Genomic DNA, 11,744 nt, shown 5'->3' on the forward strand with positions numbered 1-11,744 from the left:
ATAAGATGGGTTAAAGTGAACGAGAATTATAGGGAGGGAGAGCGGCGATTCTCCTCCTGGGAGGTCCAGTGCATGTTTTAGCCACCGATCCGGTGCTTTAAGATTCGTGTGCATTACACTTGTCAATCTCTGTCTGTTCGCATGAACTTACAGTTTCATCTACCTATAAACCTACGTGTGAAGTGATATCATGTGATCACAGCATTGCAGAGTGTCGAGTTGTGCAGGAATTAGTTGCCCTGAATCTGTCGATGCACAAACTATGATACCACATCCATTATTAGAAGAAAATCACAGGGCACAACTGGTACCATATTCATCAACAACAAACCCACAGATTAAGTCTCTAAAATTCACTAGCTCTTGCAAAATAAAACAAGAGTGTTGAACAACTGCGCAGGCAGGCATTCCAACTTGAGAACAACATAAAGACTACAGATAATCCGTGTCTTAAATATTCTCAGAGAGCATTAAGGGGAAAAGGGGTCAAAACTCTTCAAGTTTCGCGCAAAACTGGCGCCACAAAAAGTACTGATGCCGTTTATTTTAGAGTGCCAATGGCAGCAGGCATGTCACTGTCAGGGACCCCATGTGTTCAACCATGCACTCAAAATTTGTACACCATATCAGCTGTGTATCCTAAATCTTTGAGAAGGCCAGTGACCTGCAAAACAAAACCAAATTGGATCATGAAAAGACTGAAAAAAGGATAAATATATGGCATGGTGAAGGGGACACTGCAAGTATAGTGTACAATCCAGATCAATGCTGTACTTCTCACTGGTCAGTTTTTCACAGGTCTATTAGACGGAAAAATTCAGCATGCAAATAAATGTCCTAATTCTACCGCCTTGCTCCAATTGAGTACTGCCAGATTATAAGGTTACTAACTTGCAATCAAATGTAATATCAATGACTTAATAAATTAGCAGTACCTCGCCCTGTGATCTATCCTTGGCCTTATCTCCAGATATGTGATTCATCAGTCCAGGAGGACCACAAACCTGACCAAGCAAAAACCATGAAATTGAGAAGGCATCTTAATAATCCAATTATAACAATGACGATAATGATATCCATACACGAGGATTATTTGACAGAGATAAGAAACGAGCTAACATGGGAAATTTTATTTAAATATTCCCTCTGATCCATAATAAGTGTCAGAGATTTTGTACAAAGTTTATATGGATCGGAGGGACTAGTATTTTTCCAAAAGGACAACATTTTTAATACAACTCTAAGCAGAAGTTTCAGAAACTACTCACAAGAATAAGAGAATCCTCCCCTGGGCCTGGCAAACCTTTCAAAACCATGTCCTTTGATATGTAGCCAACACCAGCCCTCCAATCACTTGATGGTTTGTCAACTGTATAAAATACCTGAAATTTTGCAAGGATGACATGCTTAAAACTAACTTCACCCAGGTGGCAGTTGACTAACCCCAGAAATACCTACCTTGAAATTAGGATAGCTGCTGGCAAGTCTGTCTAATTCCCTTTTCAGCAAGATATCGTCTGGCGACACATTGGCGTAAATCAAGGAAACCTAGACAGGAATAATAAAGAAACCATAATGTTAGAATATACAAGGAACTATTAATGTTGTTCCTGAAAATTATATGAAATAGACATGCCAATCTGCCTTGCTGTACTGTTAATTATGGCATAGTGTTATACAATGTTCAAGATGTCAAGTAAATATACTTCCGCTACAAGACGCGTAAGCATCAAAGGAACGCATGCAAGTCAGTGCCAAGAAGCAAAACTGTGATAAACAGCTTACCTGAGTGTTGTCATCAGGGTTTTTGAGGATGGCCCTGACAACCTGCAGCATTGGCGTTATGCCAGTACCACCAGCGATCTGGAAGCACAAAAATCAACTTATTAAGTAGAGTTGGCAGGGCTACAGCGCTATGTTTGAATTTTTTTTTAAGGAAAAGAACCAGCTCCTCAAAGGGGCTAAACTAAATTTATAAGTCAAACATTTAACGCAAATATCTATTTCCAACTTTGGCATGCCTTTAATGAATTTAAGAAGAAGATACTTTGCACAGCTTAAGTCCTAATGTTCGGCCTTACCATGCCAATGTGTCTTTTCATATTTGGGCTATATCTGAGCTTTTCAATGGGCCTAGAAGAAGAGGAAAGACTTCAGTCATAGACAGACAATAATATGTAAGACGGCTGATCAGATTCTCATTCCACTTTACCCTTTGACTTCGAGAACATCTCCTGGCTTCAAGTTAGCAAAATGCTGACTCATTTTCCCATCAGGATAAACCTGTGCATAGAACATTTTCTCAGTAATCGTGATTCCATTTCCAAAACAATTTTGTAAACTAAAGTAGGACAATAAAAAGAGCAACAAATATTCACAAGCAGCTAGCAGGTTATGGAGTGTAGACAACAAATTGTGTGTATACCTTGATTAATAGGTCAAAGTGTCCTTTAGAATCAGGGTCAGAGATAGGGGTGTACCTGCAGACAACAGGATAGATGTCTTGTTCAAATCAAATTAAGTAATTAAAAAATGATTAACATCAGGTTAGCATATGCATAAATGTTGAATAGCTTGAATGTCTCCTTACGGGCGAATAACGAATTTTCTTCTTCCCTCCACTTCCTGACCTATGGGGGCCCTGAAATGACATCAACGTGTTTAGATAGTTAACACATGGTTAAAATTTTATTTGCTTAATAAACATGGCATCTTTTTCTCCACAATACTATTTTCTGATAGAACAGTGGTTTGAGTTTTCGAGTCGAAAGACTAGTCGAGACTAGTCGACGACTAGTCTACGAGTCGCATTTGCAAGGTCGACTCGGCCAGTCGACTCGACTCAAAAGTTGAGTCGATCGACTAGTCTAGGTTTGTGAGTCGGTCGACTTTAAAATGGCCCCACATGTCATGTTTTTTTCCATTCTTTCCCTCCCCTGTCTATTTCCCCCCGTGAAACCTAGATCCAGAGACAATTTCCCCCGCTCAACCCAAAACGCATCTGGGCTTTCCCTCTCTTGGCCGCCTCTTCTGCAAGAACCGGCCGCCGCCTCTGCAAGAACCAGCCATCGTCAGCACCTCCTCCTCCACGAGCTCCTCCTCCAACACAAGATCCTTGTCCACCACGAGCTCCTCCACCGTCGGCTGCTGCTGGTCTGCTCCTCCACCGGCTGCTGCTGGTCTGCTCCTCCACGGCTGCTGCTGGTCTGCTCCTCCACAGCTGCTGCTGGTAAGTGGTAACAATCCCTCTACTTCTTTTTTCCTCTGATCTGCCCCAGTGCTTCTGCTTAGGGGGATCCCGGATCCATTAGGAAAACAACTTATATGATTCATTACCATGCCATTCACAGGAAGCACCATGTCCCAGCCAGAGATATCCCAAGTCATTCGTTCAGCTCAAGCTGCAGTTGAAGCCGATGCAAAAAATGATCAAGTTCAAGACGTCGAGTTTCAGATTGATGACATGCTTCTTGACGAATGATTGCTTGAAGATGTGTTGAACTTATTTACTTGCATTTGGACCTGGTTGATGTAACTTAATGTTGGACCCGTTGTGTTTGTTTAATTTCAGTGTTGAACTATTTGCTTGCCTTGTTCATAGTTGCGGTGGACTGCTAGAGTAGTGGTGTCAATGGAAATCTGTTTGATACTTTGATGTCACAAATTTGATTGATGTCTCTATCTTTTGTAGGCTGCTGGTTCATGGAAAAGAGGAAGGCCTTGGCCATTGCAAGGAATTGCCCAGGTTTTCCCCAACTCCCCTGTCCCCAGCCTTATATCTATACATATTATTTATTTAGTATTAAACATGAGTCTTGCCGAGTCGAGACTAGTCTCGACTAGTCTCTGAGTCGCTGCCCTAGAATGACCCGTCGACTCGAAATCCAATATCAACAAGATTTACGGCATTTTTTCACATGATTTCCTTTTAGATTTTATATAAAATAATATCTTAGTAGAGGTATCTAGGAGATGTCAGTAAATACATAGATACCTTGTTACGAGACACGAAGCAACATCCAGGCCCAACTTAGTAGATGGGTCAAATGAAAATCTGCCAGGTAAAGTCACTTTCATAAGACTCAGACTACAAAAAATGAATTTACAAAATAAAATAGCATGATTCGGAACTGACATTTGAAAGATTAAGGGATATAAGTTTGTGCCATTTTGATTATTTTATATCTATTTTACCAGTAATTTGGATGTGCAAGTTGAGCAAAAGGAAAAAAAAACTACAGAGAAGCCATTAACATGAACACGGGAAATTGAAGTTGAACTTAGTAACCAATATGTACAAGCATTCTATTGCAGCATGCTAGATATGCTAGAAGATAATCTGCACATTAACAACATAACCTCCTACACTATGGCATAACAGAATAAACTATTGATGCAATTATGTTACCACAGAAGTAGAAGTGCGGCACCGGTAACCATTACCTGAATAGCTGTGAGTCATGGCTAACTGTTGCCTTCTCTTGGAGCTTGAATTCCAACCACTTGTCAGGGTTAAGTGCTGAAAAAACAAAGACATACGTCATCTAGTTAAACCTAAAGCACAATGGTGTCATTGCACACCGAAATGAGTGATTTTTATAACAAACAACACATTAAATTAAGAGAAATCTAGCAACCTAAACCCAGAGTACATGGTAAAAAAAAACCTAAACCCAGAGTTTGGGCCTTGATAACAGGATTCTCAGACTCTGAAGTTCAACCCATTGGATGTCTTCTAAGCAACAAAGTCGTGGTAAACAGTTATGAAACAGCAACACACTTTGGAACAAGTAGTCAAATTAGGGACATAAGAGGTCACTCTAGTTAAATGATTGGACATATGTTAAACTTTGACAGGGCCATTTCTAACAGCTCGTGCCAAATTCCAGCATTTCAAGATCTGATATTGTAACTTTATGTACACTAAATAATTGATAGTGGCATCTCCCGATTAACACAAAAGGCCTTGATCTGCTGGTCATAACAATAATATAGGACATTTTCTACTGCAGTGTAATCATGTTCATGATCCTACAAAATTCATCTAGAAGTCCTACTATCCAAAAAAAAAATATGGTGTGGAGTTTTCTGCCCTTCTGGATGCGCACATAATTTGCTGCTTCAATTGCAAAGGCACACACCGGGAAATAGCACAACATGACGCGTGAGATACAAATTTATAAGCAGAACCGGATAAACCTGACAAATCCATAAACCCAGTAGAGCTAGATCGATAGGAATTTTTAGAATTCAGAACGAAGGGAACTGGAGCTCACCAACTTTAGCAGCGGCCTCTTCCCCCTTCTCCTCCATGTGCGCCTGCAATCACACGGCACGGTGAGGCAAACAGAAACCTCGCTACTGCTTCTCCCCCCTACTAACTAGGGCAAAGAATGGAGAAGGAAAAAAAAGAACGAAGGGTGAATGGAGGCGAGGGGCGGGCAGGTCTCGTACGACGGTGGGGGTCGACGAGGCGAAGAAGAGCGCCGCCCCACCAGCGGCGGCGGCGGCGGTTGCAGCGAGCGGCGCGCGGCCGCGGTACGACCCGGCGAGCCGTCGCATCAGCAGAGCCGCCATGTTCGAGGGGGCGGGCTCACGGCGGAGCGATCCGATCTGACGGGGAGTGGAGGAGCTGAGAGGTTCGTCACCGGCGTGGCGGAAATAAAGCAGAGGGTGGTCTGGCAAGAACCCGTCAAGCCGATCTGGTGAGTGTGGTGACTTGTCTGTAGAGATTTTAGTGAGGTTTGTTTCGAAAATCCACAGCACCACCCGAGCATTAATGCTCTCTATTTTTGAAATTCTCAAAAACTGTATTTCTAGGTCTCTGAAAATATCTGCGCAAAAATATACAGGCGTATACACATCCACTATGGACGGTGCAATTTTCTTTTAAAAAATCCAAATTACAGGGAAAACGTAGTTTTTAATACCTTATATATTTCCATAATTGTTTCTACAGTTCAAAATACAGTGCAATTTCCACTGAAACTAAGAAAAAATGTAAAATGCATACAACATGTATACGAATCCACCAAACAATTAGAAAAATTAATACTCAAAAGTATAATTTTTTGTTTAAAAGGAGACAGAAGATTTGCCAATTCCATTGATAGAGAAGAAGTTTTAGACAATTGCATATGGCAAACCCTAGGTCTTTAAGTCGTTAGCATACAAGACTACTCTCTTGTTATTACATAGCTCAAAAGAATTTCCCTGGCTAAACACCATTGTCTTGCTTCGTCTTTGATCTTCTTTATAAGGAGGGCCATCGAAGATGAATGATGTCGAAAAACCTGTGCATTTTGCTTATTCCAAATTTCACACAAAATTAGCATTTTCAAGGAAGCCATTGCTTTCCTTTCTTTTCCTTTTTACATTGCCACCTTTTTCCACCACTCATTAATGGAAACTTTGGTCACCCAAATAATTGGAGAGATGTTTTGAACCCCACACCAAGCGAGAATTTCCTTCCAAATTATTATGGTAAGTTCAAGAATCGACGGCACATCTCCTATACAAGTACTTTTTTATTTTTCAAAAACCTGCATATCCTCATCCGGTTTGCTTGCCATTTTACTGATCCATTTTCTATGGTGGAGAAGGATACTATAATTTATGAGGTGGATCATTTTTGCAATGGACATAACACAATACATTTACACAATCATATTATATTACATTATACCAATCCAAAAAAAATAGCGAGATTTGACACAACTAATATCGACCAAGTAAATCTATTAGGAAATACTTATTAGCTCAAGTTATTTTTCTTGTCAATCAACTTGATCCCTACTTATTTCTAGAATTGTCGGCTTACGATAACCCCTTAAGAGGCTAAGATTAGTTTAATATTCAATGCTTCCTTCAATTTGTATATATGTACTATAGTTTACATGTGATCTCTACAATATCACTTACCCGCAAACCCAAAAAAGAGTCAAGGCTACATTTTTTCACTTCAAAAAAGTATACCGTGTACGTATAAATTTTGGTCAAATTATGTTTCCACGTGTGTCTATCACTTACCTAATAACAAAGTTTCCATTTGTTTCACTAGATGTAGCCTGTACCGTACGGGCAGGATACTAGTATGTTTGCATTTGATATGACATATTTTACATCCACATTTTAGTTGGAGATCTTCTTTCTGTTTAATGGTACTAGCAAAAGTGCCCGTGCGTTGCATCGGGTAACCAAATACCCAAGATGTTGACAATTCTCCTCTTTCTCACCATTCGCCGGACCATGGTAGATTGCAAGCCCCTGGCTGCATCTTGATTTATAATACCGTAAACTTGTAAGAATGGTTGGCAACATACTTAAATTTTATTACGATATGAATACTAAATTAGTACTCACTCCGTTCCATAAGTTACTCTTCTAACGGTTCAAAAATTTAGTACTCACTCCATTATTCGTGTCGCGAATTCAGATGTATCTATTCACAAAATATGTCTAGATACATCTAAATTTGCGACAAAAAGAAAGAAATGGATGGTATACTAATTTTTTTTTGTTCAGTAAAAATCTTAGGGCAGAAATAGTTTAAATTAGAGCTGAATTAACAAAATACGATGGTCTTACTCATGTTGCAGGCCACAAAGCAGGTACCTCTGCTAATATCAACGCTATAATTTCTGTATTCCGGTCCTTATAAATTGCAATTCAAAATTATAAATGTAATAGTTAACTTGAGACAGTTAAAAGTATACATACCAGTAATGTAGTCTGAATTCATCAACACCATAATAAAGTAACCGACAATAAGAAACTTCACATGTAGTAATCGTACATCAACACACGTACTTATAGTGCATTTGTGAGGCAGAAATGTGCTATCGTGGAGAATTACTCCTAGTGTGAATTTGACGTAGACCAAGTGTAATCTTTAAACAACATCGGCAAAATTAATTCAGTTTTTCAAATCGGGGTCACATTACGGTTGTTCACCAATGAATTGTCCAGGACTGGAAACAGAACATAAGTATGCTCTCTCTATCTGATTTAATTTCTCTAGCATGTACGAGTATGTTGAGTTCAGCCCAATGAACAGAATGCGGATTTCTGAAGAATGTACACCGGAAATTGCATATCATTAGACTGAACATTTTCCAGCCGCCGCGATGACGGTGACAGACGCTGCGATGACAGTGGTGTACAAGGCTGTCGTGAAGGTGGTTAACGCTAGGAAGACCGACGCCCACAAGAGCGACATGATAATGGTGGCTACGAGCGCCCGTCTAGGGTTAGGGATGTGTGGTGGAAGTTTTTTTTTCTTCAAGGCCAATGAAATAGGTCGCAGAGGAGATGTGAACGTGGGATAAAATTTGAGGACTCTTTGCCTATTTCACCCTACGACTCATGTATCATCCCCTTTTCTTAAATTTATCTGGTCAAAAGGTTTTTGAGGAATAAATTAAAAAGAAAAGGGCTTATGATTGTGTGAGCAGCCCAGCAACCGGCTAAGGCCCAGAAAATGCTCCGCCACTAAACCGAAGCAAACCCTATCTACCATGGTCGTTTTCTATTCCAACCCCCAGCTCTTTTTTTGTAAAAGCAATCCAGTCCAACGCCCAGCGCGAGCTCTGCACGCTACCTCATCCTCGCCCTGGAGCTCCAGCCACCTCCGGCGAGGAGGTACCTCGCGCCGGCTTCTGCTTCACCCCTACCAGTCTGGGACCGCCCGTAGCTCCAGCCCGACGGCACCAGTCTGGGACCGACGGCCCGCTCAACGTTGCTCTCGCCCGCTCTTTCGGCACCCAACGCCGTCAACCGACCGGCACACAGTTGATGATCCGAGCTTCCCCTTTCATGCGGTACTGTTTGGCAATCGATCGATTTAGTTTAGATACACTAATGTATTTCAGACCAATCAATGGTGCTTCCTCTTGTTGATTCACCTCGCTGATACTCCAAGCAGATTAGAACGTATATAAACCGGTGGAATTCATCCTAGGAAAAGAGTGTGGGACTATTCAACCCAATTCAATTAGTTGACTGCAAGCGGTTTCGTGATTTCTGTTACCGATGGACTTGGCTTGTGGCCCATTAGTTGATGCATATACGGCCCTTCGCAGCGCGACAGAGGATGAACGCCGAGCGCCAGCGATTGATCTAAGCGAACCGGTACCATGGCATGTGTATGTATTATGCAATTTGGTGGGAGGGCAAAATCGTCCAAATAAAAGTTGGACGAAAATTTTGGCAGAAACCTTAGCTCCTTTATTATTAGGTATAGAAATGAAATTTTAGAGTAACAAAAAATCCCGACTATGCCATGTGAATTCATTGTACACTTATGTTTTCGCCATACCATTTTTTGCTTTCAGAAAGGTCCATATTAATACCCTTCGGAATGGATCACCCACCGTCATTCTTTCCATTTCACCACATCGATCTTTGCTTCAAAATGTCCAGTGCTTAGGGGTCCTCCCGGGGAATCCAACGATGCAATGGGAGGTGAGGTGCGGGTGGAGCTTTAGAAGGTGAGGTAAAGGGTGGCTCCAGTGTTGGAGCTAATGGGATCGGTGTTGCCATGTGGCGCTCTTGAGCTCCATGGAAGCACATATGAGGGAGAAGAGGCGGAACTGATGGTGCCCTGAGGAAGCAATGGCACATCAACAGTGATGGACGATGGGGATATGTAGGTGGCACATGTGGCGATTTTTTTGAGTGTGGGAGAGAGGGGGTGAGCGGGCACGCATCTTGGGTTGGAGGGATTTTGCAAGGTAACCCTAGCGGGCCCGATTCAGCTCAGCAGGGAACTTGTCCTTCACCCTAGGCGAGGCGCACCAGGGCCTTCTGGGCCAGTTCCTCCTCTAGCCTTGCCTTCTGCCCATGAAGAGCTTGCACTGCAGCAAGCTTCTTCGATGAGCCTCCTCCTTCTCCTGAAGAACGTGTCCCTTTAGGTCGGAGCACTCAATATTCGATACATGTTCCTTGACAAGGTTAACGCCTTCCTTCTGTGGCACCAGAGTATTCCGCAACCTTAGGCTCTGCGCCTCCTATGAAACGGACAAGTAAGTTATTCTTCGCCCACTCCATCGAATAAACATACGCAACCGCTGAAGTCCCCATAAGAGAAACATAATAATTTTAGGTAGATCCTGGCGCAAATAAGGAAAATGGCCCTTAGAAACCTCGTCGACATACATCATTGGTTTGGAGATGGTGTGGGAGCTTGGTTTAGCTCCACCACAATCGACTCTGACGGACCAAACCCCTCGATACCGGCGACGCTCCAACAGGACCGGTAACCCCCCCCCCCCCCTCGAAGCGGTGAAAGCAATGGCTGAAGGAGTCCCTCGAAGCAAGTGATATCCCGTAGGTGGAACCGAGTGGTGAATCGGGCCGTCTTCCTGATCCTTTTGATCTCAGGGTTATGCACAGGTCCCAAAATGATGGTATTTTTTCTCGATAAAGAAAAATAATGGTAAGCCATTGAAAAAACTTTTGAACATTGATCATGCGATGATGACTGATGTTAGATACTGTACATACACACAACATAAAAGGAGGAGATTTTAGCAGCTCGGTGCCAACACGAAAAAACTAGAGAAGAAGAACACGGAGAAAACTATTGGACATTAGTCAATAAGAAAGATTAGTAGGGGGCACCAGTGGAAAAGAGACCTTTCGTCCCAAGCAAATGTCCCTGTTTTGAACCAAACTGGGACCAATTGGGGGTATTGGTCCCGGTTCATCATGAAAACCCTTTAGTCCCGGTTCGTTTGGACCCTTTAGTCCCGGTTGGTAATATAATCCGGGACTAAAGGGTGGTCTATGGGGCAAAAGTCTTTAGTCCCGGTTCGTATTACCAACCGGGACTAAAGGTCTACCCTTTCGGGACTAAAGGGTTTTTTGCCTCCCCATGCACCTATACCACCCCCCCCCCAGTGGATCGCCTTTTTTGGTTTGTAAAATACAAAAGAAAATGATAGAAAATTGAAAAAAAAATTGTTTTTAGTTTCTTGTATGTTATGCAACCGACTATTCGGAGAAATTAAGAAATTCGAATTTTCACTTTTTTTGCAAAAAAAGTTTAAAAAATGGTAAAACCGCAATAACTTTTGCATACGACGTTGGAAAAAAACGTATAATATATCAAAAAAAATCCTGGGAAAAGGTTACATCCGAATTCACCCGGGTTTATCCGGTTAGCCAATTTTTAGATTCTCAAAATTCCAAATGAAAATATGAAAGCATGAAGATTTTAGTTTTTGCCAGAAATTCGGAATTTTATATTTTTTATTTTTTTAAAAATAATAATTACATCATGCATAAAGATTACTATTACTTAACCATAAAGTTAGCCAATTATAATACAAATTTAAAAAATTCTAATTATAATACCATTACCACAACATGTTATTACGTTATTAGTTTTGTTTATTAAAATAATTATTTGAAATTTGAATAATAAATAAGTGTGACATCGACAAACATGTTAATAGGATTGATATGATACTAGTATCACAACATGCGCGCGAAGCACTTGGAAGCGGGATGGGAAATGTCGTTGCCTATTCGACGGTACCTCGGAGGAGGGATCCTCACGAGGGGGAGAAGAAGTAGGGGCCATAGGGCGGAGAGCACTCGGGACGGTAGTACGCGATTTACCCAGCTTCGGAACACCTGCTCGATGACAGGGCCTACTGCTGCTTGTCTGGAATTATCTGGGCGCTTTCGCGTTGTTACAATGAGTTGTAGTTGTGCCTCTAGGGCTCCCGGGATCCGGCTTA

General features: G+C 41.7%; 1 protein-coding gene across 1 annotated transcript; it reads right to left on the reverse strand.

The window, feature by feature from the left end:
• Positions 1-252: 252 nt before the first annotated feature.
• LOC127341162 (NADH-cytochrome b5 reductase-like protein) lies at positions 253-5,717 on the reverse strand. Its single transcript, XM_051366934.1, has 13 exons — positions 5,455-5,717; positions 5,277-5,319; positions 4,444-4,519; positions 3,995-4,054; positions 2,591-2,641; positions 2,426-2,480; positions 2,213-2,283; positions 2,082-2,133; positions 1,786-1,863; positions 1,459-1,548; positions 1,269-1,382; positions 936-1,004; positions 253-664 (listed from the first exon to the last, which is right to left on the reverse strand). Exons 1-13 carry the CDS (start codon positions 5,575-5,577, stop codon positions 608-610), a joined length of 939 nt encoding a protein of 312 aa, XP_051222894.1. The 5' UTR covers positions 5,578-5,717; the 3' UTR covers positions 253-607.
• Between the last annotated feature and the right edge of the window lie 6,027 nt (positions 5,718-11,744).

This window comes from Lolium perenne, chromosome 3 (assembly GCF_019359855.2).
Source record: "Lolium perenne isolate Kyuss_39 chromosome 3, Kyuss_2.0, whole genome shotgun sequence".
NCBI classification, from domain to species: domain Eukaryota; kingdom Viridiplantae; phylum Streptophyta; class Magnoliopsida; order Poales; family Poaceae; genus Lolium; species Lolium perenne.